At 44.5% G+C, this 25,836-nt stretch overlaps 1 protein-coding gene across 1 annotated transcript; it reads right to left on the minus strand.

Moving 5' to 3' along the window:
- Positions 1-1,977: 1,977 nt before the first annotated feature.
- MATN3 (matrilin 3) lies at positions 1,978-25,517 on the minus strand. Its single transcript, XM_063330535.1, has 8 exons — positions 25,071-25,517; positions 16,603-17,172; positions 12,833-12,955; positions 12,285-12,407; positions 10,927-11,049; positions 8,959-9,081; positions 4,334-4,441; positions 1,978-2,900 (listed from the first exon to the last, which is right to left on the minus strand). The coding sequence occupies exons 1-8, from the start codon at positions 25,198-25,200 to the stop codon at positions 2,845-2,847; spliced, it is 1,356 nt and encodes a 451-aa protein (XP_063186605.1). The 5' UTR covers positions 25,201-25,517; the 3' UTR covers positions 1,978-2,844.
- Positions 25,518-25,836: the final 319 nt, after the last annotated feature.

The following is a 25,836-nucleotide window of genomic DNA, read 5'->3' on the forward strand; positions in this document are numbered from 1 at the left end:
CCCTCAGTCGTTCCTCATAAGGTTTGTCCTCCAGGCCCCTCACCAGCTTTGTAGCCCTTCTCTGGACACGCTCCAACACCTCAATGTCCCTCCTGTAGCGAGGGGCCCAAAACTGAACGCAGTACTCGAGGTGGGGCCTCACCAGTGCCGAGTACAGGGGGATGATCACTTCCCTAGTCCGGCTCACCACACTATTCATGATACAGATGATTGACAGAAAAGGGGAACATGGGAGATGTACAGAAGATGGTCCATCCTGTGTCTTCTGCATCCTGCTCTAAGTGGCCTGCTTGACATAGGAGGAACAGAAGTGCCATGTCTCCCAGGGCATCCCCCTCACTTTCATAGCAGTTAAGCACTCCACAGTGCAATTATTCACAACATAAACACTGAAATATAAGCAATTTGTTCAGTGTCAAAGGAGGATCATGGTGAAGCCAAGTTCTTAAACCTGTGTCTCGTCAAGTTTAGTGCGTTCCCATCTGCTCAGAGAAGATAACTGGAAGTGCAGAGAAATAGAACCAGCCACAGCTTATCATGACATTTTGTTGAAGTTACATGAACATGCAACAGTGAGGAGCACTGGGCATCCAGCTTTTTGACTGATGCCAACTTAGAAGCACATACGTAAGAACTATAAAGCAAAGCTGGCTGAATCCCTCTAAGCGTCTTAGAGCTGAATAAGATAGCTGAAGGTAATTTAGAAAATGCGTGTGGTCAGGCAGTTGGACTAGATGATTGTAGGTCACTTCCAACTGAAATTCTATTCTTTTCTATTCTGAATAAAAATAATTTTAAAATACCATCCAAAAGATTAAATTTAGTTCTTTTCATAACAGTTCTCTGCATTAGTCTTAAAGTTCTACTGCCCCAATAATTAAGACAGCATAATTACTTATTCCATATCAAGTACATCTTTACTTAAAATAAAAATGTTCAATCAATAGGACGTGCTGGTATGTCCAATTTTTAAGAAATCGCTTATATCCTTGGAATTTTATCTGGTGCTCATAAACAAAGTGAGACAAGATAATTGCTCAGAGGAATTGAATGTAAATACTATCATTTTTAACATAAAATGGAGTTATGAATACTAATGCATGAAACCAAGCTTGCCCAGCAGACAGCTTGCAAGACACATCTGGCCTCCAGGACAATTTTCCACTATCATATAAAATTATACATCTCGTCTGACAACTGGCCTTAGTGTAAATGGGGCTGATGTCATCCACTCCCAATTGCCAAGAAGCTGAAAAGTCTTGCATTAGATTTACAACTTGTTTATTCTTAACAATTGCGGAGGCCAAGGCATACTTCTGGCCCTGTAAATCCTTTTATAATACCCATGTTTAAGCAGAGGACATGAAAGTAAGCAAAGTAAAGTGCTGGATATAAAACTCCATGACTTACAGAAAAAAATATGCATACACAGCACTTTAAGGAAGCAAGTGTAGCATAGCAAGGTTGTCCCACGCTAAACTAATTGAACCACAGCAAATTAATATCAAATTAATAACACAAAATACTAACCACAGACCAATCCAGCAGTCTCAGAAAGTTTATAGTCTCATTTTTAGCCCTTGCTGAAGCTGTGCCACATGTTCACCTGTGCTATTTAGCATTATATTCTAACCTAAGGTTACTGTATAGACGTATCTGAAGTCTCCCTCCCATGCCCAGTGAACGTCATAACTGAACTGCCCACCGCTTTTCCTTCCAGTTGGCTGTATCTATTCTGTGCAAGGTATGAAGCAAGCACAGATGTTGTTATAGTATGTCCTCGGCATACCAGCTACCGATACAATATTTTGTGTAATTATATTGCAAAGCTCCCCAAAATATGTTGGATTTTTCAATTCTAAAAAAAAAAAAAAAAGAAGAATCATCATAGTTTTGAGTCCATCTTCAAATTTATTTATATATCGTTTTTACAGCATTTGGATGATTACAAATGCCAAGTGTGCAAAATGAGTGGATTCCTTTCACAACTAAATTTTTTAATTGTTAGCTTGTGCATTTTATCCTACAAGCCCAATTGATACAAGTAGTCCCAGTAAAGTCCGTGGTATGACAACAGGAACGACTGACTAATAACTTAAGTAAATCTTGCAGGATAAAAACCTTAAATTGGAGGATGTCTTTCATCCTTCTGAGTGTTAAACAACATTATTAATACCTGAAATTACTATTAAACCTTTTATCTGTATTAACAAAGACTTGTAGGTTTAAAATCAAACAGATCTTTTTCCAACTATGGGGATAGTATCCTGTTTAATTATGTGCATTTCTGCCATTTATGCCTTCTTTATCTTTGAGGTTTTGTTTCCTTGCTTTTGTTAAACACTTTATTTCATAACACATTCTTTAAGTCGTATACAAAAAAACTTCCAACATCAGTGTGCTGATCATACTTTATTTTATTAAAATAAGTTACAAGACCCCAAATGACTTCCCCATTTAATGGACAGATGGCCTAGGCACTTTTTTTGCTCTGCCTTGCTACTTCACAGTTTTATATAATGTGATATACCGTATCCATTCATTTTTTTCTGTATTTATTTATAAAATGCAGTTACTGCAGAAAAGCAGTACCCGCTGTACTACTTGTAGTACAACGTGAAGCGCAGCAGGTATAGGTAGCTTTATGGTTATGAAGTGACTACATGAAGATCCTCAGGGTCACTGCATTTTCAAGACTGTCGTCTTCCTGAAGTCTTCTTGACATTTGTCAATAATAACAAACCAACTGCTGTTTTGTAAGCTGTGCAACAAAATAAAGCTTGCTGAACACAATAAAAAGGATTGCTTCTGAAAGATTATTTTAGAATTAAATAGAATGATAGCTCAGACGACCTGCTGTCTGCTTTGATATGCCTGCAGCTTCTCAGACACTTCATCTAGTGGTCAGTTGTTAAGGAAAATATAATAGATGGATATAATTTATAAGGTTTGGTTTATTTATACGCTTTCTCATTGTGACATTTTCAACAAACAGTCTGTTTCCTAAATGAGGTCAATACATGTCTTGAACCAGAGATTTCAAAACGTTTTAGAGATCTGACAAGGTCTGGCAACTTCCCAGATGATCTCAATAATTTCTTAGAAAGGATCTGGACCAAGTGACATTCAGGGCTGAGGAGCAGCAAGTGATTGTCTCCTCTGCTTTTCCCAGGTTGTCTTGAAAGGATGCTGGGGATACAAATTACACACTAAAGAATAACTTTGAAAGAAAACCTCAGTTCTTTGTAATAAAGTATATTCATAACTTGAAACCACCACATTTTCTTGCTTAACATTAGCTCTTTGGGGCAAAAAGATTGTTCTCTGAAGCACGTACTACTATTGAGATGACATTCCAGGTTTAATTATCTTGGTGTTCTGTTTTAACTACTTAGATTCCCTGTAATTATATATTATAATCTAAGGAAAATCAGAGTCTTCCCTTCACCTTTCCCAGGAAGATAAACTGAACTCCAGGCACACTGCAAGAAGAGGGATTTGCAGCTACATCTTATAGAAATAACTTTGAATTTATTCAAGAACTGGGAAAGTCTTGTGTCCTTGGCAGAAGTTTTCATTTGGCTTTCAGAAACTTTGGTGAACTGAAAAATTCATTTATCTGTATAAATAGTGAGTTAACATACAGTGTCCTGCTTTGCTCTCCGCAGGCGCCACGCTGCAGTAAATGAAGCTGGCAAATTCCAGCGCAGCATAGCTGGCAGCAGCCAGCCTGCACCCCGGATGTCCCGCGGACCCAAGGCTTGCCTGGTGCCTCCAGCCTCGGCACCCTGCCTCGCAGCTCCCCCATTCTCGTATATCCCAGCAGCTGGGTATTAATAAGCTAGCACATCTTCCCGGAGAAGAAGGTGGTGCGTGAAAATTGCTTGGGACAGTGCCTGTCTGCAGAGTTGGGATGCAGAGGAATAACTGCAGCAATGGTCAGACTGTTGTCACACTGCCTGTTTTGGGTGTCTTGAAAATGTTGGGACATGCACACACTACTAAGAGGAGGGGTCAAAACTGAACATTTGTTGTAACAGTAAAATCATCTGGAAGAATTATGAACAAAGCAGTACTTGATGTTCAACATCATAGCATGTGTCATCTAGGTGACACGGACGTGTGCATTTTATCTGTATCTTGATACTAAAGCCCTTCATGAAATATGAAAGCATAATGGTATTTGCAACAACCAAGATTTTGCTCCATAACATTTATAAAATTAATAGGAAAATAGATTCTGTTGTGAGGTGCGTCCCTGGCTCCCATCAAAGCAGCTCCCTCTAAAATACCAGCAAAGAGCTGAATGCAGATCATGTAAGAAAAAGGATATATTTTGCGGACAGAGCTTCAAGACGTGAGGTGACTGAGTCCTGCAGGGCAGCTATGGCTTCACACTTACAGGATTCTTCAGTTGTTACGAGGCTGCTCGTTATGGCTTCTAAGGGAGAAAACAGCATTTAGAATATGACAATTACTGAACTTTTAAAACGCTTGATTCTGCGATGGGAGCTGAACTCATGCTGTGAGATTACAGCAAGCTGCAACCGAGGGCAGTCGGGAAGGAGGGACGGCAGTGAACAGGGGTCGGCGTGCAGTGAGAGATACGAGTGTCATAGTCCAGAAACAGGACAGGCAAGAGAGAGCTTGACTCTAACCCAGGAAGAAGCAGAGCAGGGGAGCAGAAGCCCGCCTACCTGGATCCTCTGTATTCTTTAAATTAGACCATTATTGAACAAAATATAAAAAGAGGCCTGAGTGCAGGGACCAGCCAGCCTCCCCATCAACTCTAATTGCTGCACTAGAGTGAATCTTCCCTTCACCTGTTATCTCTCCCTGTCATCCAGACTATCCCCCATCCCAAAAGGTAGGGCACCCTGGGACATGAAATGAGTGTGTTCAAGTGATGCAGACTGAGAGGAACCTGCAGTCCAGGTCTCTGTCTTGTAAGTAGTACTTTGACCATTAGATTATCCACACAGGAAGGCCACTGGCATCACTGTAAACAGAATCTATCCAATTAGCTGTATTTAAGGCCATGACTAACTTGCTAAGCATCTCTCCAGAAGAATGATAGAATTATAAAATGGTTTGGGTTGGAAGAGGCCTTTAAAGGTCATCTAGTTCAACCCCCCCTGCCATGGGCAGGGGCATCTTTCACTATATCAGGTTGCTCAAAGCCCTGTCCAACCTGACCTTGAACACTTCCAGAGATGGGACATCTGCAACGTCTCTGGGCAACCTGTTCCAGTATCTCACCACTTGCATAGTCAAGGATTTCTTCTTCATATCCAAATATATCTAATAGAATCTAAGTCAAGGTTGCTGCCCTGTCAAAGCTGGATTGTATTGGCATTTGGGGTACCCATCACTCCCAAACGCAGCACTTCTGAGAATGCCTCCTGCAGTTTTGCAAGCCACGCAGGAAGGCATGTAGTGATTTTGGATACACAAGTCGGTGAGTGTCAGAAACTGGTCAGTTTACATCAGTTTCTGAGATGTGGGTGGAATTTAGATAGTCAGTAAGTCTCATATTGGGAAGGAATTATTAGAATAATTGAATTTACCACCTGGTAAACAGTACAAAAATGAAAGCAGGAACACATGTATTAATTTTAAATACTAAGCAATAAGGTTCAGCTAAATCATCAATGTGTATCACCCCACAAGGACTCTTGGTTTGTAGCGTTGGCTATACACATGCATAGGGAGTATCATTTTTGATTCATCAAGAGGCGTAGACACAAGTCCATTCCATTGTCACATGAATATGGATGAAGGGAACAGGAACATTCAAATAGGCCCAAATGAATTTAAAATCTAGTAGAAAGGCACCGCAATATTAATTGAGGAGCCAGTTAGTATGACAGAGAAGTCATCAGTCTGTCTTAGAAAGAGAAAGTAAGCATTAACATACTCCACGTTGGTTCCATTCAGTCTGTTCAATGTCTTGCCCTCAGTCTTCCAGACTTACAGGGGACCAGCCTCAGCTGTCCTTAAGAATTCCTTTTCCTCCATAATCCACCACAAAACCAGGGATGATCACAAAGGGCTCAGAGAGGTGAAAATTTCATTGTGGTATAATAACATCAGGCATCAGCTGATGGCTGTGAGTTCATAGCCACATGAAAGGCAATTGAACCTCACCTACTCCGTAAAGAAAACGGGGAGTTAAGGCAAGCTGCCCCGCTTGCGCAGGCTAAGAACAAACATACCAACAGCTACTGAAGCACAGCTACAGCACTGAGATTACTCTGCACATGAGACCAGAATAATAGGTTTCCAAAGGCGGAGCCTCTTTAAAAGAGGGCCTATAATTATGACGCATTCTTTCAACAAGTTGTCAAGAGGGATTACTTGTATGTAATACCTGTCTATTTATACATGGTTTGTTTTTTTTTTACATTGCTTGCAAAAGCAACAACAGATTATTCAATTATTTTTTTCTGTAGGTGTATAAATGCATAACGGATCAATGCTAAACAAATTATGTGAGCATTACAAGAGCAAAACAATAGAAATATTATAGCTGGATACAATGCATCTTTTTTTCTGAATTGTTTTAGTTTCTCTTTTAGGTTTATGCCATTGATATTTCCATTTTGCAAGAAAACTGATGGCTGCTTGAATTACAGAAAAATATAGACTAAAAGATATCAATTTCAAAAGGCTGTTCATTCCGTGTTTCACTGAAAAAAATCTATGAACAGATTCATTTCTAGGGGTGTAGAAATTCATTTGTCTTAGAGCCAATGTTGAAACTGTTGTCTCCTTGATTCCACTGAACCTGTATTTGTCCAGCTCCCTTTTTTGGAATGCTCCACCAGCTTTATGGTCAATATACAAAGAAGAGCTGTTCAAGATTCAGCTGGAGGAAGGCCAGTTCAAAATATCACATCAACATGGTTGGTTTCCAACCAACTGCCAGTTAATTTGTTATGTTTGCATTTAAATGCTCCAATGACAGATACAGATCCTCCTTGGATTATGTCTGTTTTAACGAAATTAGTTTTCCAACCAACTTTGGCAACCACCCAAGGGTACCGTGAAGTCTTCTACAGTCCTTCTGTGAAATGCAGAGTCTTCCAGTATTTGATAGTCAAAATCTTGGACACTCCCGTTGCCACTGGGATGCCCAACAAGTCATATAAAACATGCTGGTGTTGTGTTTTTACACTGCATCTATGTTTAAGCCCAGACCTACAAAAAATTGCTACTTGTGCAGATGGTGTTTGGCTATATCCATGTATTTTATAACTTGGTTCTTAATCAGGGTCCCTAGCCACTTGATGTAATGTCAAGTTATTCCTGCTTTGAACGAGAGATCAGACTAGGTACCTCTTGAGGTCCCTTCCAACCCAACTTTACTTATGATTCTACGTCAAATGGTGCAGAGGTTCTGCCAACAGTTGATGCCATTACTGTCCATGTGGTGAAGGGAAGGCAGCTGGTGAGTTCATGCCTGCCCCACTCACCTTGGAGGAGTGGACAAGAACATATGGTGTAGCATTGCAGTAGTTCTTCTGACACCAATTCTGTTTCCTTCTGGCCCCCCACCATCCTCTGAGTGCTGGTACACGATTGTGTCCCACTCCCCAGAGACAGATGCCCCAGAACCCTGCCTTGCCAATCCCCCCAGTTATTCCCATTTCATAAGGAAATGCAGATTATAACTGATTATTTTTTTTTAGATACAGTGAAGTCCTTAAATGTGTGGTGATAAGTAAGAATCAATTGTAGTTTTAAATACAATAACTGCTATAACTAAACAAGAAGGATCAAACTAGCTCAGAACATTAGTGGACACTAATGAAAAGGCATTATACTTCCAGGGAGCTTCTGAGTTGATAGAAAGTTTCTCAAGCAGATTAAAAGGATTTAACACGTTAAAGAGAGGTACTTCAAAAGAGAGATACTTGAATAGATATATTCAGGGGAAAAAAAACCCCAAACATTAAATTATTACTTGAGCATGTTTGCTCATCTGGATTTAAGGCAAAGCCTTCATAGCAGTCCCAGGCATGTGATCCACCATTGCTCGGACAGACCTGCTCAGTCGTGGCTTCCTGGTGCACATACGGCCCTTCCTACAGAATGCACTCTGGAGAAACAGTTATCCGAAAGAAAGATAACTTCTTTTAAGGCTTCCCGATGGCAATCTTTTTCCATGCTGGGAGCCTGTCCTATGTGAATCTTACCAGGAACTACTGAGATGTGTAACTGTTCATGCCTTGGGGCAGCGAGATGAACGAATTGCCTCACTGGGGTCTCCCTCGGTCCTTACCTTGTACAGTCCATGCTCACTCCGACCACAGCTGCCCAACCCCACCAGATGTGTAGTGCCAGATCACCTCCAAAGGCATGCTAGGAAAAGTTTCCAGCACGCAATAACTTTACAGTAGGGAGACCAGGAAAGAAAGAAATGTTTGGGTTTTTTTTAAAATGACATTTTTACTATAACACTCAGTTAGCTGAGAAGCTAAAGAAACAAACAACAACATGAAATTCAGGCTGGACGGGAGGACGCCACCTCAGACTGTCCCCTGCATGGTGGCACGCAGTTTCCACAGTACTGCAAAGTATGTGACTATGTGACTAACCCCTGCTCTTCTCTCTTCAATTATTTCTCAGTTCTGGGATTGCTGAATATTGGTTTGTTGTTTTTTTTTTTTAAATAGAGTGAAGGCCTTAGTTATGATAAAGAAAGACCAAATGGTGAGCAGTTACTAGCACTGTCGCATATAAAGCGCTTTGTATCTCTGAATGTTACCCAAAGTGGAAAAGGCAGAGGGACATAGAACTGTCTTGTAACACTTGAATGTGTGTGAAAGTTTCTCAAACAGATCCAAATATATTAATACTGCTAATTAATAATACATACTGCTAATGAGAGCTATTCAAATACATGTACTTAGCTGGGGAGGGCATGGGCAATAGGGAACAGTAATCTGCTCTTACTTGAACAAGTCTTCTTGTCTGGGTTGAGAGTGTAGCCTTGGTAGCAGTCACAGGTGTAGAAGAGATCATCTCTCACGCAGACCTGCTCGCAGTCGTGCCTCCCAGGTGCACACATGTCCACAGCTGAGGAAGGCATTGGAGAAGAAAAGAATATTAACCAGTACCCAAACTTCAGTTTAGTTGATGTTAGTAATCCCCATTAGCAAACATATCTTCATTTGGATTCAAACCAGGATGCGTTTATTGCATGTCAGCACACAATTAGCCATAGTGGGGTACACAGAGTATGTTTTTATCTGGCTATCCACGTCACAAAATTAATACGATTTTTGGAACACTGGCGATACTTTTTTTGCAATTGTAACAGATTGCAAAAGGAACTGAACTAGCAGTGACCCAGTTACAAAATAATTATCCACAGGAATTTCAGAGAACAAGTATCTGGATTTTAAGAGAGCATTTGGCATTATTTCAGCTCTAATTGAGTTGGATAAGACACTGTTCTATGGAGTGAAAAGACCATAAACAGAAGAGTATATGTGGCTGCGAAAAAAAAAAAGAGAGACGTGGCATCCGCTGCCAGTTACAAAGTGGGCACTTGATGTGTGAGGCTGATGTCTTCTGCCAAATTTAGCACGTCAACTCTGAAAGGCCAAGCTGAGAAGGAGTTCCTATATTTGGATATCTTTGCAGTAAGGTCACAGTTCAATCAGGCACAGGCAAAGAAAGAAAGAAAAGACAGAAAGAAAGACAGGAAGAAAGGAAGAAAGACAGAGGGAAGAAAGGAGGGAGGGAGGGAAGGAAGGGAAGGAGGGAGGGAGGGAGGGAGGAAGGAAAGGAAGGGAGGGAGGGAGGAAGGAAGGAAGGAAGGGAGGGAGGAAGGAAGGAAGGGAGGGAGGAAGGAAGGAAGGAAGGAAGGAAGGAAGGAAGGAAGGAAGGAAGGAAGGAAGGAAGGAAGGAAGGAAGGAAGGAAGGAAGGAAGGAAGGAAGGAAGGAAGGAAGGAAGGAAGGAAGGAAGGAAGGAAGGAAGGAAGGAAGGGAGGGAGGGAGGGAGGGAGGGAGGGAGGGAGGGAGGGAGGGAGGGAGGGAAGGAAGGAAATTTAAAAAATTGTCTCCTAAACTAGGCAGGAAGAAATACTGAGGCCCTCTGGCTTCACCTCTTTGAGATACGAGACCTATGACTTAACTGGAGAGATTTGCCTGGGAACCTCCTGGAATTGGAAGCCTAGGTTCAGCGCTTTGTCATACAAAATGTAGTGAGGAAAGGGATTATGATGAAATTCGAAAAAAAAGATTTTGTGTAAATAAAGCATCAGTGAGACATCCAAAGAAATGAGTGATGTTCAAATCCTAATTAAGTGAAAATGGTAGAGAATACATATTAATTTGTAGGTACTATATATTTATATATACTTCCTTAAGTAACAGCTACATCTATGCGTCTCCACAAGAGACCAGAACTGGGAAAGAACATTTCCCTCCATCCTCTAGAGCAATAAGGAGTATTTTTTTAAGGTCCAAGCACATCCACCAGAAAGAGTGATCACACTCATGGTGATACAGACTGTAATCTCTCTCCCAGCGCAGTCCTTGTTCTCCTTCATCTCATTCCCTTGTGCTGCTTTGCTGACACAGGTACACATCGCATACTCCCACCAAATATATTATCCTTCTCCTCTCTCTGGTGGATATGACAATTCGTGCTCCATGGGCGTGAAAATACTGTGAAGTCCTCAGGGAAATGCCAGATGGCATTTTAATGATACCAATTACAAGCTTCACGCAACTGTAGAAGAGTCATGGGTCTCAAATTATTACTGGACACACGAAGAAATAAAGTTGCGCTGCGTTTTCAGGAGCTGTACAGAAACTCTTGGATAAATTATCGGAAAAATAACATAAATTAAATGGATTTTTAAAAGCTACTTGCTTTTAGCTGAACACAGTATTTCCTTAATCAGGTCTTACCTGAGCAAGTCTTCTTATCTGGATTCAGAGTGTAGCCTTCAAAGCAGCCGCAGCTGTAGGATCCCTCATTGCTCAGACAGACCTGCGCACAATCATGCCTTCCAGGTGCACACGTGTCCATGGCTGCGGTGAACCACGTTTTAGAACAGAAACCTCTTAATCCCTCCCAGACGCTCAAGCGTTTTAAATGCTTCAACATTTATAAAAACAATTTAATTAGGATTCAATTCAGGATTCAGCCGGTGCCCTACTGCGTTATTATATTATGCTGCAGACAACTGAATTCAGTTACTAATTATTTAATGGAGGAGGCAGTTACTGGGACTGCAAGACATTACTATACCACATCTCATGCAATTCTGACTTTCATCATCAATTCTAACAGTCCTGAGTATCCCCAGTAAAGATGAAGCTAAAACACCATACTGAGCTGAGCGATAACCTGCCACGTGTCCAGGCAGAAGTTGCTTCTTGCAATATTAGCAGTAACTATGGTGAATCCAAATTTAACTTCATACTTTCATCCATGAGCTGAAGGCAGGCACAAAAAGCCAGGCACGGTATGTAGAAATGCTATTAAGTGGCAAAGAGATATAAAGCCTAGTGAGAAAATAAACAAACGAACAAACAAAAAAGCAGGAGCACTAGCAGATTATGTTCTCTCTTCAGAAATAAGGAGTGAAAACTTCAGTGAGAAGAATGCTTAGGAGCTCTCAAAGGGAGGGATGCACCTACCAGTTATAAAATAGCTACCCTAAGGCTGGTGCTGTGCCAAACTCCTGGATTTAAAGAAACAACTCCAGAGAAATATTTTGGGAAAAAAAAAAATTATAATAGGCAATTTTTTCAGGGGGCCAATTCAAGGAGAAGGAAAGGAAGAAGCTGCTGCCGGTGAAAGTCTGGGGTTGCTACATAGCAGAGCCCTGCGTGACTTCGGAAGCAGAAGCAGCAAGCTGTAAAAACCCCTGAGTTTCAACAGAAGAGATGGAGAGAACGGGAGAAAATCATCAAGTTGTAAGTTCTCTAGGGACTTAGTGGCACTCACTCTCCAGTGGAGCCACAGTGCTGGTGGGCATCTCCGAAATAGGTTCATGCTCTCCCAGGGACTAAGCGATGTTAATAAAGTACTGTGAAGACTATAAAATGGTAGGTAAGTGCCAAATTGCATTCTTTTAATCAACACAATTAAAGAAAAATGCAATTTTATTGTCACTGGAACCAAGGGGAAAGGCTAGAGGTGCATTCTCATTTTAAGAGTTGACGTCTGTAAGCAATTTTTCAACTAGAAATAATGAGTGTAACTCACAGGAAACATGTCTCCGTGAGTTTCATATATTAAAGTAGCCCTTAATTCTTACCTGAGCAAGTCTTCTTATCTGGATTCAGGGTGTAGCCTTCATAGCATTCACAGACGTAGGATCCGTTGTTACCCACACAGATCTGATCACACTCGTGCCTTCCAGGTGCGCACATGTCCACAGCTGCAAGAGGCATGTTAGAGAAACAATTCATTGTTAATAAAAAGCAGGTTGGGATGGAGTGCATGTTCGCAATTTCGAATATATTTTAATTTGGAATCAGCTCAGAAACAGCAATAGTAATTGAAGGAATTAGAATAAGAGGTAGGAGAAAATATCTGTGCAGTGTCTACATCTGAAGACTTTGTTTTGGCATCTGGCCCTAATGAGTGGATCTTAGGCATAATAAAAAGGATGGTGATGGAATCAAACTACATCTCACCATTACTTGCGGCAGACTTCTATATATGATTTATTATTAGATTTATTATTATTGAAGGAGATACAGAAGTTCACTCTTTCAACAGAAGTACGCGAGTAGCTTGTCAATTATGGTGTTCAAAGTGATTTTTTTTTCTAGTTGGAAACATCTACCGAAAGAATAATACCTGAGCAGGTTCTCTTATCTGGATTGAGAGCGTAGCCTTCATAGCAGTCACAAAGGTAGGAGCCGCCGTTGCTCACGCAGACCTGCTCGCAGCCGTGATTCCCCAGCGCACACACATTCGCAGCTATGAAGGGCGTTTACAGAAAAGGCATTTCAGTCACCCCAAAGGAAAGAAACAGTCATTAATAATTTATTTTGCATACAGAAGTACATCTTGCACCGTTTGCTGGATTAGGAGTAGTAAATGTCAGTGTGGTGTCACTGTCCCAAAAAGTTACAGGCATCTTTTGCATCATTCTGTAGCCAGAAGAAAGAAAGGTCGTAAATGACACTGGAACAACTGCACTGAAATAACTCACCACCTGAGGCGGCAAAAAGACAAGATGAATTGAAAAGGGTGCACCAGGGAGAGATTTTAAACATGTTGTAACATTACACTGGGAAAGAGAACTCAGCAATGAAAAGGACCTTCTGGCTTTTTGTATCCAGTCCCTTTCTATTACAGACAACCAGCCGAAATAATCCCAGAATTTATCAGTCACTGTCTGGCAGTTTACTAACTTCTGCTCACTGGCGTACAACCTGATTTATGAGTTCCTGTAACATGTAAACAGAAATGCAACAGAAAGTAAAATAAAATAAAATAAAATAAAATAAAATAAAATAAAATAAAATAAAATAAAATAAAATAAAATAAAATAAAATAAAATAAAATAAAAAACAAATACAATAAAACTACAACAGAAAGAGCATATAGACCAGGAGGAAGAGAAAAATGACTCGGAGGCAGTAGGATAACACACAGTCTTCTCAGGGGATGAAAAAAGTGTCTGCATGATGATGGTCCAGATGTATCAGCCAGCAAAGCAAGCCACCAGTGCAAGATGAGTATGTGAGGGCTGCAGCTGCCTTGCTCCAGGTTTAAAAAGTTAAGACCAACAGAGGATATGGAGGAAACCTTCTACCGTAGTGTAGCTTTACAAGCATGTGAACCTCCTAATTGAAGGACAGAATAGAAATAATATCCTGAGAAGCTGAAACTGCAAAAGTACAAAATGAGATTCGATTTTCGGGGACCCAGCTAATTCCCCAGCAGACAGTGAGGCCACCTCATCAGGCTGAGAAAACAGAGGACAGCGATACGAAAAGCAGCGTGATGGATGGCAGCTGATAGAAGCGTGGCAGACAAAACGATTGTTGCAATGCTGGGCTGTCCCTGCAACGCACTGTGTGTGCTGACAGTCTTCTCCTTCACAGATGGTCCAACTACATGATTAATTAACTTCTGACTAAGTTTTCTCAAGTGTATTTAGCTTTGGATCTGCTGCTTCTTTGGTCACTTCAAGATGCCCTGTTCTCTCCACAGACTGTAAAAGAAACCCAGATGCTCACTTAAACATCAATGATTTTTAGATGACTAAATTTAGATGAGATGAAGAAGGGAAGGGGACAGGGAAAGGGGGAGGAGGAAAAAAAAAAAGGTGGGGGAAAAAAGTGGGAAAGGGGAAAGAAAGAAAGAAAAGAAAGAATGAGGAAATCAAAAGGAAAAGGAGAAAAAAATGGAAAGACAAGTCTGTTGTTACCTGAGATGCTATTTACGTGAGTACTTACAATGTGGATATTGACTACTGGTAAAATCAAACTCCAAAGCAATAGTGGTGAGCTAAGAAATGAGAAGTGAGAATTCTCGAATCTTCTCATGTCTTTCTGAATGCAAGGCAACATTGCCCATTTTCCAAAACATGGAAAATTTAGATGTCCCCTACTAAGGCTGATAGAAAGCGTGTCCTGTATTTCCATCGGCAGAAAAAAATCTCAAACCAAGAGAGCATCTTTTCATTCTGCTACACCTTTGGGAATAAGAGAATTCATCTCCATGACTTATGAATAAAATCTGTGGGTCACATTTTCAACCATAACTGAGAACCTCAGACTCAAATGGTCAGATTTTTGTGGTAGGAAAGTCAAGCTTCCACTGACTTGGACACCAATTCAAGGCTAAGACTTTCCATCTTCAGGATGGTCTCATGTTGAATGATGCTCTCAGCGCATCAACAACTTGATCTTAGCCAACTATTTTGCCCCTGAACATTAGTTTTCCTGTTTTCAGTTCACTTTACAAACAAATTTATTTGCCTTGGCCAAAGCAAAGAAAATCCTAATTGTCACTGGTGAGTCTAAATTTCTGACCAAAAAGCAGTCTGGAGCTGGAAAAGACCCAGTTCACCCACGCTGCCTTACAAGACCCTCTTAGATTTATTTGGTTTGTAGGAACCTTTTGAAAAACTATTCCCTTTACCCCATTTTTGTCCATGAGCCCCATAGATGCTGGCTAATTGCATGCAGGGAACTCAGAAGTGTGTATGTGTGAGCTCTCTTTGGTTCATCCTCCAGCTTCATAGGGGCGTAATTCCTACGCTTCAGCACAATAAACAGTAGGCTTACTCTGAAGAACAAGAGATTTTTCTTTGGTGCTATGAAAGGACTTGCTTTGGCGAGAACACGGGTGGAAAATTAGTGCTGTGTTCACAGCGCACATACCTGTCCTGGTAGGTGGGCACTTGGACCCACTTCCAGCTACCAGAGAGAGGATGTGGTCACATCAGCGACACAACGTGATGTCAAGCCAAACCTCCAGGCATTTCCTATGTTAATTCTTGGGCAAAGTGTCCTGTCTACAGATGGTCCTACACATTTAGTTCATACCTAGAAAAAGAGGTCTGTTCACTCTAAACGTATTCAAAAGGTATGGTGGTCGTTTTTAGTAAGGCTCTGAAATAACAAAGGGACACATTGCCAACCAAGTTCCCAAGGCAATGGCTGTTATTTTAATTCTCTTACAATGTTCTTTACACCTGATTTTACCCATTAATTGCTGGATAATTATTTTACAAGTAATTTTGTTCGAAATTTACTAGAAAAATCTACTTTTTTAATTGTCAAAAATTCATCGTTTGATTTTTGTGAGTAGGGCTGTGTCGTAGCTCCCTATCGGCTGTTCTAAATACTACAGATACCTGACCTTTTTTTTTTCTGTGAATGACAATAAGAACGCACACTTGGCCTAGCATCGTTAGTGGAGCTCTAGCCCAAACCAAATATACATCTTGCATTTTTCCAAGAGCAGCCCTGAAAGAGCAAAGCTAATTCAAACCATCCCACAGCTCCCTGTCTAAAACAAGGTACAGAAAAACACGGAAAAGTGCAAGTCTGGCACACTGAAAAAGCCCAGCAATGAAAGCGCAGAAAGAAAGCCCATCCCGAGATGACCTGCCATTGTGTTTGGGCACTTTGCACCAAATTTCTCAAGCTAGCATGGTGGTTCCCCTGCCACACTGATTTTCCGACTCCGAATCTATAAGGAGCCCTTCAGAACCACACTCCCACCCTTCCTTGCTTCCCAGCCCGATGGGAAAAGGAACAAGCAGACTGCACGGCTCCAGCGTGCGCTCTCGGCAAGTCAGTAAATATATGGAGCCAAATGCTGGCCAGATTGCCCTGCTTTCTCTTGCACTAAATGGGACCCACTGCACAAGGAGGTCCACTGAAATCAGGTCTGTTACTTGCACGGTAAGGTCACTATTCAAAATGAAAGGTCATTACTTGGCCTCCACTGAATAACAGGGTTGGCGTGTTTGCCCAACGGGTGGCAAAGGAAATATTTAAATGTGATACATAACACTTCTGAAACACTTCTTTCTTAGGGAGCAGAACCACAGTAGGAGCCACAAGGAGCCAAATTACACTACCCTCTTGGACTGGCCATCTTACCACAGAAAGTCTCTCTGAATTTGGATGTCAGCTTTTCGATCACACCGTAGGTCTCCACATAAAAGACGTGTTCATCCAGCGGTTCGCTGGCCATAATCCTCAGGGACTGCATGTCTGCCCGGTCTACCCCGACTGCATAGATCTCGATGCCAGCTGCCTGGGCGCTTGCTGCCACATCTTGAACCTGGTCTTGAGGTCGTCCATCTGTCACAACAATGACCACCTTGGGGATATTGAAGGTTGCTGGCCGGGTGCCCATTTCCTCAGTGAAGACTTCATCCATGGCAGTTTGGATGGCGAGGCCGGTCATCGTGCCAGCAGACAAGGGCGCAATGCGAGATACAGCCTCCTTCATGGATGCTTTATCAAAGTAGGTCCGGAGGGGAAACTCTACCTTGACAGTGCTGGCATAATTCAGGACTGCCACGCGCGTTGTTCTTTCACCGACGTCCAGAGTATCGATCATTTCTGACAAAAAGATTTTCACTTTCTCAAACTCTTCAGGTCGGACACTACGGGAACTGTCTATGATGAAGACGAGGTCTAGGGGCCGGTTCTTGCAGGCAGAGTCTGTCAAGAAGGAAGGAGAACACTTCAGTTATCTCCTACAGAGCTCGCACCGGAGGGCAGCCAGAGCTGTCACGGCAAACTACTCCTACCAGATAGATGTTGGCACTCTTGACTCTTTAGGAAGAGGCTTAAAATGATAGTGGGCAACACATTAGAAATTCTTAAGGATTCATTTTGACAAGTAATAAGTAATGGAACACTTCTACATATTAAAAGATAGGTCCACGTTTGAGCCCACAAAACATCTAGCTATCCTTGAAACAAAGGGTTGTAGTTCACATGTAAGAGCCAACACACAAGTGATGACGATGTATAAGGATATATAAATGTACTTACTTTTTATTTTCGTAAGCCTGAATTCCATTTTTACAAGCTACAGAAACAAAATGGTAGAACAACTGGCTAGATTACATAGTGAATGGATCCTAACAATATTTTTTAAGATAGCAACAAAGTAGATTGCTGATTAGGAATTATTTCTTGTGTGTAATTCACAATCCAAAGTACACAAGAAGAAGAAATAAAGGCCAACAGGAAAAAGATGCAAATGACGCTGCGACAAAGGCTTTTTTAGAAGTTGTTACTGTTTAAAGGTTTCTAGAGCAGAGAAATAAATGAACTTATTATTTATGAAGCAGTCGTAGATGTAAAAATGAACATTTACACAAGTATTTCTAGTGTCGTGGTTTAGCCTCAGACGGCAACAAAGAACCACGTGCCGCTCCCTCGGGCCTTCGAAATACAGGAAGAATCAGAAGAAAAAGGCAAGGCTCTTGGGTTGAGACAAAGGCAGTTTAACAGAACAGCAAAGGGAACAAGAAAACAACTACAATAACACAAATAGTAACCGCTGCTCCCTGCCGGGAGGGACGCCCCAGCCCGCTCCAAACTTCGACTTCCTGCCCCCTCCCCTGGCAGCTCAGGGTGGGCATGGCTCCCATGGCATGGAATACCAGGAAAAATTAACCCTATCCCCGCCGGAACCAGGACATTATCCACCCCTTATTCCATACCATCTATGCCATGCCCAGATCTTACAGGTTCCAATGAATTGCCACCACTTTCCCCTGTCATTTATACATACATATATATTCATGCAGATATAATGCCCTTAGTTTATGGGCCATCCCTCCAAAGTGTCCGTTGAGTTCTTTTAATCCACGGCTTTGGGCTCCATCTGTTAGAACAGTCTCTCAGGGCAGGTGAGATGCTGGGTGGTGCTGGTCTGTTGCATGCTATATTTTTCGGAGGCTGTGACTGGTGCACCCGGTGTGGCTCATGCTCACAGTCCGTGGGCTGAAGATGTAGATCTTGAGGAAGTTGCCGGGCGCCAGCTGCTGAGGTCAGTTCTTATCCCGTCACCCCCGTGCCTTACTCGTAGTACAACTGATAGCAATTATAGTAATGAGGACATACAGCGACAGTGTTACTTAGTAATTAACAACACACAATTTGATTCATTGGCTATTCTCACCCAAAATCAGATCCCCATAAGGTACACATCGGACTTCCCCATCCTTCCACATCACCCACCAAGTGCACCCAGGTCCTTGGGCAAAAGCAATCCCATGGATGGGTTTGCCTTTGCCTGAGGCAGGACTAACCCAGACTGTCTTCCCTAGCATATTCTTCATGTGCACTACGGGGACTTTATCCCCTTCTACAGTACGTGGAAGTTTTGACTGGGCAGGGCCAGCCCGATTGTTAGATCCCCTGGTGTTAACTAGCCAGGTAGCTTTTGCTAAATGTGTATCCCAATGTTTTAAAGTCCCACCACCCATTGCTCTCAGTGTAGTTTTTAACAATCCATTGTATCGTTCTATCTTCCCGGAGGCTGGTGCATGATAGGGGATGTGATACACCCACTCGATACCATGCTCTTTGGCCCAGGTGTCTATGAGGCTGTTTCGGAAATGAGTCCCGTTGTCCGACTCAATTCTCTCTGGGGTACCATGTCGCCACAGGACTTGCTTTCCAAGGCCCAGGATAGTGTTCTGGGCAGTGGCATGGGGCACAGGGTATGTTTCCAGCCATCCGGTGGTTGCTTCCACCATTGTGAGCACATGGCGCTTGCCTTGACGGGTTTGTGGCAGTGTGATATAATCAATCTGCCAGGCCTCCCCATATTTGTATTTCAGCCATTGCCCTCCATACCAAAGAGGCTTCAAACGCTTGGCTTGCTTGATTGCAGCGCATGTCTCACATTTGTGGATGACCTGTGCAATAGTGTCCATGGTCAAGTCCACCCCTTGGTCACGAGCCCATCTATATCCTTGATGGCCTGAGAAGTCATGGGCCCACCAAGCTACGAATAGTTCACCCTTATGTTGCCAGTCCAGATCCACCTGAGCCACTTCAATCCTAGTGGCCCGATCCACCTGCTGGTTGTTCTGATGTTCCTCCGTGGCCTGATTCTTTGGTACATGGGCATCTACATGGCGTACTTTCACAACCAGATTCTCTATCCGGGCAGCAATATCTTGCCATAGGTCAGCAGCCCAGATGGGTTTGCCTCTGCGCTGCCAATTTCCCTGCTTCCACTGCTGTAACCACCCCCAGAGAGCATTTGCCACCATCCATGAGTCAGTGTAGAGATAAAGTACTGGCCATTTTCCTTGCTCAGCAATGTCCAAAGCCAGCTGAATGGCTTTCACCTCTGCAAACTGGCTCGATTCACCTTGTCCTTCACTGGCTTCTGCAACTCGTTGTATAGGACTCCACACAGCAGCCTTCCACTTTCGATGCTTTCCCACAGTCCGGCAGGACCCATCAGTGAACAGGGCATATTTCTTCTCATTTTCTGGCAGTTTATTATATGGTGGGGCCTCTTCTGCACGCGTCACCTCCTCCTCTGGTGACATTCTGAAGTCCTTGCCTTCTGGCCAGTCCATGATCACTTCCAGAATTCCTGGGCAACTGGGGTTTCCCATTCGAGTTCGCTGCGTGATCAGTGCAATCCACTTACTCCATGTAGCATCAGTTGCATGATGTGTGGTGGGGACCCTTTCTTTGAACATCCAGCCCAGCACCGGCAGTCGAGGTGCTAAGAGGAGCTGTGCTTCTGTGCCAACCACTTCCGAAGCAGCTCGAACCCCTTCATATGCTGCCAATATCTCTTTTTCTGTTGGAGTGTAGCAGGCTTCAGATCCTCTGTATCCACGACTCCAAAACCCTAGGGGTCAACCTCGGGTCTCCCCTGGTGCTTTCTGCCAGAGGCTCCAGGTAGGGCCGTTCTCCCCGGCTGCGGTGTAGAGCACATTTTTAACATCTTGTCCTGCCCGGACTGGCCCCAGGGCCACTGCATGGACTGTTTCCTGTTTGATTTGTTCAAAAGCTTGTCGTTGCTCAGGACCCCATTTAAAATCATTCTTCTTCCGGGTTACTTGATACAGAGGGCTTACAATTTGACTGTAATCTGGGATATGCATTCTCCAAAAACCCACAATGCCTAAGAAAGCCTGTGTTTCCTTTTTACTAGTTGGTGGAGACATAGATGTTATTTTGTTGATCACATCCATTGGAATCTGACGGCGTCCATCTTGCCATTTTATTCCTAAAAACTGGATCTCCTGCGCAGGTCCCTTGACCTTACTTCATTTTATGGCAAAACCAGCGTTCAGAAGGATTTGGACTATTTTACTCCCTTTCTCAAAAACAACTTCTGCTGTGTTTCCCCACACAATGATGTCATCAATGTATTGCAGATGTTCTGGAGCTTCACCCTGTTCCAGTGCAGCCTGGATCAGTCCATGGCAAATGGTGGGGCTGTTTCCACCCCTGGGGCAGTCGATTCCAGGTGTACTGGACGCCCCTCCAAGTGAAAGCAAACTGTGGCCTGCACTCTGCTGCCAAAGGGATTGAGAAGAATGCATTCGCTATATCAATCGTGGCATACCACTTGGCTGCCTTGGACTCCAGTTCGTACTGCAGTTCTAGCATGTCCGGCACGGCAGCACTCAGCGGTGGCGTGACTTCATTCAGACCACGATAGTCTACAGATAGCCTCCACTCTCCGTTAGAGTTTTGCAACGGCCATATGGGACTGTTAAAGGGTGAGCGAGTCTTGCTGATCACTCCTTGAACCTCTAGTTGATGAATCAGCTTATGGATGGGAATCAGGGAGTCTCGGTTAGTGCGATATTGCTGCCGATGCACCGTTGTGGTAGCAATTGGCACCTGCTGTTCTTCGACCCTCAACAACCCCACAACAGAAGGGTCCTCCGAGAGACCAGGCAAGGTAGACAGCTGTTTAAAATCCTCTGTCCCCAAGGCAGCTATGCCAAAGGCCCACTGGTACCCTTTTGGGTCCTTAAAATACCCTCCCCTGAGGTAATCTGTACCAAGGATGCACGGAGACTCTGGGCCAGTCACAATGGGATGCTTTTGCCACTCATTCCCAGTTAGGCTCACTTCCGCCTCCCGTACAGTCAGCTCTTGGGGTGCCCCTGTCACCCCAGAAATACAAATGGGTTCTGCCCCTCTATAGCTTGATGGTGTTAGGGTGCACTGTGCACCCGTGTCCACTAGAGCCTTATACTCCTGTGGGTCTGATGTGCCAGGCCATCGAGTCCACACTGTCCAATAAACCCCGTTGTCCCTTTCCTCCACCTGGCCGGAGGCAGGGCCCCTCTAATCCTGGTCATAGTATCCATTACGCACTTCTTGCAGAAATGACTTGGAAGTTCCTTCAAGAGGATCAGAAGCAAGATCAGGCCTTCTGCTCTGTCTGGGTAACTGCCCCCTGGAAACTGGGGCGGCACTTTTCCTGGAGGGATCCCCTTTTGTGGTTGTCCTTCCTCCTTGCAACTCCTGTACCCATGTCTGCGGGGTCGAAGTAGGTTGTCCATCCCACTTCCTCATGTCCTCCCCGTGGTCCCGCAGGTAGAACCACAGGGTGCCTCGTGGTGTGTACCCTCTGTACTCTCCCTCTTGAGTGGGGAAATACCTGCTCCTAATAGCTGAGACACTGGTCCGTATGGGTGGGGAGTAGGAGATATTCACTTCAAGTTGCCGGACCTTCCGTGACAGTTTCTCCACAGCTGAGACAAGGGGGGAAGAGAGACTTTCTTCATATCGCTGGAGCCGGCCAGCCACCTCATCCACCGTTGGCCCCTCTTCACCTTTCCATGCCATTACTGCCAATGAGTTGGCATATGACGATGGTGCGCTCCATACAAACTTCCGCCACATGGGCCTTGTGCATTGCACCTCATCAGGGTCTGTGGGTAAGTCGGCATTGTCCAAGTCATAATAAATCATCTCCCGCACAGCTAATTCTCTCAGGTACTGGATACCTCTTTCCATGGTAGTCCACTTGCTTGGTTGACATACAACATTCTCACTGAAGGGGTACCTCTCCCTCACGCCTGACAGGAGTCGTTTCCAGAGGCTGAGGGCTTGGGTCTTCTTCCCAATTGCCTTGTCAATGCCGCCTTCCCTAGACAGGGATCCCAGCTGCCTGGCCTCCCTACCCTCTAATTCCAGGCTACTGGCCCCATTATCCCAGCACCAGGAGCAGCCAGGTGACAATGTGCTCGCCTGGAAGTCGGCTAAAATCTTTTCACATATCCCGCAGCTCACTCAAGGATAGGGATCGAGTAATTATCTCTGGTTCTGCCTCTTCCTCCTGCTCTCGTGATGACCCTGGTTCATCATCATCTCTTACTAAGCGAACTGATTTCTTTGTGTACTTCCTCTTCTGTATGGGGGCAACTGATACTGGCACGGGTTGGTTCCCTGGTTCAGCGGCAGTGGCTGCCGCAGCAGTTGCAGTAGCCGCAGTGGCTGCCACAGGGGTTGCAGTAGCCGCAGTGGCTGCCGCAGGGGTTGCAGTAGCCGCAGTGGCTGCTGGTCTGGTCTCCATCTCTTCCCCCTGAGGGTGCTGCGTAACACTGAGCAGTGCCTGGTAGATACTGGCCAGGGCCCAGCACAGCGCGGTGAGTTGTGCCTCTCTAGAATAGCCACAGCATTTTCCCTTCAAATATTCTACCACTTTATCAGGGTCCTGTAATTGTTCAGGGGTGAAGTCCCAGACCATTGGAGGTGAGTAGTTCTCTAGGTACCTGCCCATGTTCTCCCACATGCCATGCCACCCCTGACTATCCAGCCTCGGAGCAGATCTCCGGCTGGCAGTCTTAAATAGCTGTTTAACCTTAAACAGGACCTGGAACACATTCAGCAGACATAACAATAGGACCAGGCTGGTTTGAGTATCCCAAGGATATTCAAAATTCTCAAAAGCTGCCATACCTGACCCGAAGGAGAAAAGGGAGGCAAAAGATCTGGGGAAAGTGTCCCCCCCCGTTTCCCCCACAGACTGGGTGTAATTATTAATAAATTCTGAGAGACAGTGCCCAAGGTACGGACAGGACAGCAACACCACATAAACGCCCCAAAGTAACTGTCTCACAAGTGATGTTATCATCTCATAAGCCGATATTGCACAGGACAGCAAAATGATAATCCTCATCCCGCTCCCAGAAGTAACAAAAATCATCGGACGGAGTACATAAGCCATATAGGAATTCACATAACACGGCCATGAGAACAAACCAAGCAACATGGTGAGCAGCGACTATTTGCCTAATACAATAAACGCATACAACACATTCGTTTTTTCAAGCTCTAGTTGGATTCTGTCGTTACCTCAACCCTTCGAGCCCCACGTTGGGCGCCAAAAAGGACTGTCGTGGTTTAGCCTCAGACGGCAACAAAGAAAAGAACCACGTGCCGCTCGCTCGGGCCTTCCCAATACAGGAAGAATCGTAAGAAAAGGGCAAGGCTCTTGGGTTGAGACAAAGGCAGTTTAACAGAACAGCAAAGGGAACAAGAAAACAATGACAATAACACAAATAGTAACCGCTGCTCCCTGCTGCGACCCGGGATGCCCCAGCCCGCTCCAAACTTCGACTTCATGCCCCCTCCCCGGCAGCTCAGGGTGGGCATGGCTCCCATGGCATGGAATACCAGGAAAAATTAACCCTATCCCTGCCGGAACCAGGACATCTAGCTTCTAAAATTCCTCACTGACATATAAATCTAGACTGAAAAGCCATAGCTCGGATCAGAGACAAGCGTCACTTCTAGGAAGATGAAAAATAGTCAAGCCAGCAATAGCAGGACACCTAAAGCTGTACCCTCTCTGTCCCGACACCCTGCCCTGGCACTGATGATACCGTCAAGGGATGGATTTGTACTCCCAGTTTATGAAAAACAGACAACCCAAAAGCACAATATTTCTCCAAAAGAGACATTCCTGCTCAACAGGGCATTAAATAGCAAAATGTAAAGTGTTCAGTTTGAATATACTCCCCGAAGAGCTGTTCTGGGAACCTGACGCACCTTCTCCAGCTGCTATCAAGTTGACTTTCATTATTCCATTCCAGTTAAAAAAATAGTGTATATATATAAATTCACACGTCTCTCAATAGTAGAGGCAAAACCCAAACCCAGCACTTTTTTTTTTTTTTCAATGCATTAAAAAACATTTTTCTCTTGTGCAAGTTAAAAAGAAAGGAAAAAAATCAAATTGCACAGATAGATCTTGCTTCCCTCAGGAGACCCCGTAGTAGAGTTGATTTTGCCTTTGGACAGAGTGACGGACTGCGCAAATCTAGGATCCTTCCAGGCATATTGTATGTAATTCTACACGCATCCCGTAACTCAGTTTTTGCAGAAAGATTCAGCAGAAGGGCTTTGTGCCCTTTGGAAAGCTGAGAAAACATGAAGAAAGAGTTGTGCGTGCACGCGTAGCGTTAAGACGTGAAAAGAAAGAGAGGCACGATGTTTGCCCTACCAAAAAAAAAAAAAAAAAAAAAAGACCAGATCCCAGATTTGTAGGCAGAAAAATTATCTTTTTTAGATTAGGGAAAAGAATTAGATTTGGGGGCGGGGGTTACCTGGGGCGCCGGGGCGGCGGGGCGGCAGCCCCCGGGCCGGGGGCGGCAGCGGCAGCAGCAGCAGCAGCGGCGGCAGCAGGGTCACGGCCGTGGCCAGGCAGCAGCCGGGGATGGCGAGCGGTCGCCGCATGATGCCCCCCGCCTGCTTCCCCCCAGCCCGACCCGCCGCGCCGCTTTTAAAGCTGCCGGCCGCGATGAGGGGGGTGTGTGTGTGACGGAGCGGGGTGGCACCGGCTCCCCCCGCCGCCTCCGCCCCGGGTACGGCCGTCAGGAACGCGCGGGCCGCGCTCGCAGCCCCGGCCCCCCCGCCCCGGCCGCGGCAGCAGCGGCAGGATCGGGGCTGAGCGTTGCGAACCCGCCGCACGGCCTGGGGCCGGGCTCGGCCCCGCCAGCCGGGGACGCTGAAATACAAACTCGGCCTCGTCTCCCGCCGCGGGGATGGCTCGATCCAGGTGTCCGCTCACTGGGCACTTCTGGTCTCAAGGCGTTATCTCCAGGGCAGCGTTTGCGAAGAGCGAACGGGAGAAAAAGCTCACAGCGCCATCGCTAAGGCACTAGAAACTGCCTTCCCTGTTGGCAAATCTGACTCAGGGCATTTTCTCCCGTCGCCAGCATCGCAAAGCCTGTCAGAGCCCGTGGGAAGCTGCAGCAAGCTCTAACGGAAAGCACAGTTTAGGGCACCAGCCCACTAGGATCTCCAGAAGACACTTTACCAAACCTGCAGTCAACACGTTGGACTGCAAGACCATCTTTTGCCTCTTCTCTT

This window comes from Chroicocephalus ridibundus, chromosome 3 (genome assembly GCF_963924245.1).
Source record: "Chroicocephalus ridibundus chromosome 3, bChrRid1.1, whole genome shotgun sequence".
Taxonomy (NCBI): Eukaryota; Metazoa; Chordata; class Aves; order Charadriiformes; family Laridae; genus Chroicocephalus; species Chroicocephalus ridibundus.